Raw genomic sequence first — 3,337 nt, 5'->3', positions numbered from 1 at the left:
TTAGTAAAGAAACAAACGTTGATAAAAAAAGAATCGCGTCTATATTCTAAACCCACCATATCGAAAAAGCAAAATGAGAAGCACGTTTACTTAATGCTAAATCGATTTATCTGAAATCTATATAATATTTATAAAATAATATTAGACAACAATAAAAGTTGGGATTTATTTTTTATTTCGCTAAATTATTTGCAATGAAACATTATTATTTTCCTTTAAATACTTGTGTTTTGTCGAAAAACAATATATTAAAAGGATCTTAAGGCTTTCGATTGATTTACCATAGATTGGAAATATAAGAGACAGCGACATATAGAATAGCAAGAACATCATCAACAATTACAATTAATAAGTAAAGACGTATTTGATTGCACGAAGGAAAGGACATGGAGAGAAAAATGTTTTTCCTATGAAGTCACTTGCTATCAAATTCGATAATGAAATTATTTACAAAAGCTTGTTTGAAATTCCATATATTCGTGTGTGTGTGTGTGTGTGTGTGTGTGTGTGTGCGCGCGCGCCGTTTGCAAAATGTTTACATCATATTTTTCAAGATTGAACCCCACTACCACATTTGAAATGACAGTAAAGCGACTTGGCCCCGAGCATATCATGTATTTTGCAATTTAACGAAATTGCGCGCCAATGTTAGAATTGTTATTATTCAATAAATAACCGATAGGAATCCCACCAGCGATCTCACCGTGTAGCGGTGCTGCTCTGAGCTTTTCGAGGGCGATGCTGCCAATACGCGAGGCGAAGCCACCAAAATCCTTTATGCGCTCAAGAGGCAGGCCGTACGTCTTAATCAGCTCGAGGTCCTTGCCGCTCACGGCCGTCCTCTCGAGGGCCGCGTGCAGGCTCTTCTGCCGGATTTCCCGGATTTCTCTGCAAAAGCTGTACATAGCCTCGTTGCGGCCGTCCAACTCCTTGGGCCGGAAGAAGCCAGCCGTCGGTTCATCCGCGCTCGGTGCATCCTTGTGCACTGCGAAAGGAGTCAAAACTTATTTCTCGGCGATTACTACTCGGCAACTTTCATTTCGAAATACATCGGATACAGTTTTAATGGACTAGTTTTTATTCGATTGAAGTGCATTGCTATTAGGTCAGTCGATTGCGCCGCGGTGATGCGAGTCTTAAATGTTTAATGAAACCGATTATTCATCAAAGTAACGTTCACGGACAATAATTAAGCTTATAATGTATTTTGAATATTTTCCGGAAATGTGCTGACAATTGCTCGAATAAATTTTTTTTTTTTTTTTTTTCCAATTATTAGGGAGCTCTATCGAATTATTATTTATAGCTCGCCTAAGCGTTACCTTTCAGCCATAAATCATTTACTTCCTGCATTTTTATATCGCTAGTATGGCGTTCCGCAAATTCAAACACTAATGTTCATCACTGTCATTGACGAGGTGAAAGATTCAAAATGATTCGCGCAGAAAAGTGAAAAATGAAAAAATGCATTCGAACAGCTTCACGGGCCCCCTTTCCTAAACCCAAATATCTCTCATTCGTCCCGATTACGTAGGTTTGAATTCTTCGAATTCGCAGTAACCGCAACATTATTCTACTGTCACCACAGTCACCACCACCGTCTCAAAGCTTCGACTTACGTTCGCTCCTCTGAATGACGTAATCCTTGGGCTTGTCCAGCGCCATGGGCATCTCGGGAGTGCCGGCGAGTTTGCCCCCGACCATAGCTACGTCCTCGGATTTAGCCGCGTCCATCAGATTGACAAAATTCTTACAAGGATGGAAGTTGGTGAGATGCGACAGGACCTCTTCGGAGTGTCCACTCGCGCTGCAGCAACTGCTGCTATTGCTGTTGCTGTTACTGCTGCTACTGCTGCTGCGGCTGCTGCTGCTGCTGCTACTGCTACTCTCGCTGCGCTCCGACAAGTCTTCGGCCATTGCCGAGTGGTCCAGCAATATCTCGTTGTTGTTCATCTCTGATCGACTCGCTCCTCTTTATACCAACTGTACGTTGGTGTCTTAGCAAAGCTGAACTTGTCCCCGGAGCCGTCGTAGTCGCCTCATACCTGCAGAGGCGGACTCGATGCTTCGTTATATGGCTGGACTTACTCTGTGTAACAGACTGATTATTATTATTTCGGTGGGTGGAATATGGCAATTTGCTTCTGTAAATGTATTTTGTAGGGAGGTTTGATGTAATTAAGAATGAACGAATGTCCATTGGTATCGAAAACTTTGACATTTACTAATTATGTTTTGACGCACGGTAATTGCAATCAGTAATTACCATGATTTATGAATTCGGCTAGCTTCGACGAGAGGTTTTGGAAAAGTGTTTTGAATTCTCGTGATGCTCTCGTTACAGTTGGAGCTCCTTTAAAGTGTAATTTCAAATCAATCGTAATATATTGAAGAAAATTTTTGGTTTTGGGCAATTAATATGAAGAATAAGTTCAACATGAAAAACATCGTGACGATAAATATTATTGTTCGAATTTAAACGAACTGTTATATGTTGATGATATTATTGGTTAGTGAGTTACGACGCTAATAGACACACCTCGTACTCACGGTACTATTTAGTACCGAAGTATTAAATTATAGATACTGCGTCGGAGAAAGAGGCGATACGTTCGTTAAATTGTTTAAAATATTGCTGATAATTGTGTTTAGTTTAGTATTATACGGCAATTGCCAATAGATAATAAATATTATTAGCCTTAAGTATTTGCTCGAATTTAGCCTGATAGATATTGTCGAGCAAGAGAAAAATCAAAGAATTGTATTGTAAAGGACAAAGCTAAGGATTACCATCGATGATAAAAAAAAAAAAAAAAAAAAAAAAAACCCTAATTTTCTAAACTTTATATCACAATTTTCATAATCTAAGTAATTGATTTGCTGTGTAATGAGCGCTGTAAATGTAATAAATGAAAAATGGAATGAAAGTTTCTCATACTGTGTTCAAATGGATTCAGAACAATAATAAAATATGACTACTATTTTAGAATTTATTGCAAGTCTTCCTACTTTGCACTTGTTAAAACAACTTGATGATATATGAAAAACTATTACTACATGCGGATGATAACGAAAGACTCTTGACACCTTATGGTTACTGTAAAAACTATAAAATATATAATCTCTATGTAAATTGATATTTGAATAAAAAAGAATTAGAAATAGAAGATCAATAGGCGGTCTTATTACTTAAGTGAGCAAATTGAAGAAAAAAAGAAATGTTTTCCAGGCACTAAAAGAAGAATGAAATTCTTAATCGTCCTTTCAGTTTATTCAATAATAGATTTAGACTTATTCCACATTACAATGCAAATAACTTAAAATTTACTTTTATTCA

The 3,337-nt window shown here is 37.5% G+C and overlaps 1 protein-coding gene across 1 annotated transcript in view; it reads right to left on the bottom strand.

Annotated features, from left to right (window-relative positions):
* The window catches only part of LOC105368344 (homeobox protein unplugged), a 5,286-nt gene extending 3,333 nt beyond the window's left edge, over positions 1–1,953 (bottom strand). Inside the window, exons 1-3 of the mRNA XM_011507346.1 lie at positions 1,887–1,953; positions 1,620–1,787; positions 704–985 (exon numbers count right to left, since the gene is read on the bottom strand). Of these exons, the coding sequence (XP_011505648.1) occupies positions 704–985; positions 1,620–1,787; positions 1,887–1,953 (517 nt within the window). The remainder of the gene's footprint in view (positions 1–703; positions 986–1,619; positions 1,788–1,886) is intronic.
* Positions 1,954–3,337: the final 1,384 nt, after the last annotated feature.

Source organism: Ceratosolen solmsi, unplaced genomic scaffold, assembly GCF_000503995.2.
Source record: "Ceratosolen solmsi marchali unplaced genomic scaffold, CerSol_1.0 scaffold6, whole genome shotgun sequence".
Lineage (NCBI taxonomy): Eukaryota > Metazoa > Arthropoda > Insecta > Hymenoptera > Agaonidae > Ceratosolen > Ceratosolen solmsi.
The sequence above is the reverse complement of the archived record's forward strand: the minus strand, read 5'-3'. Positions and strand labels throughout refer to the sequence as shown.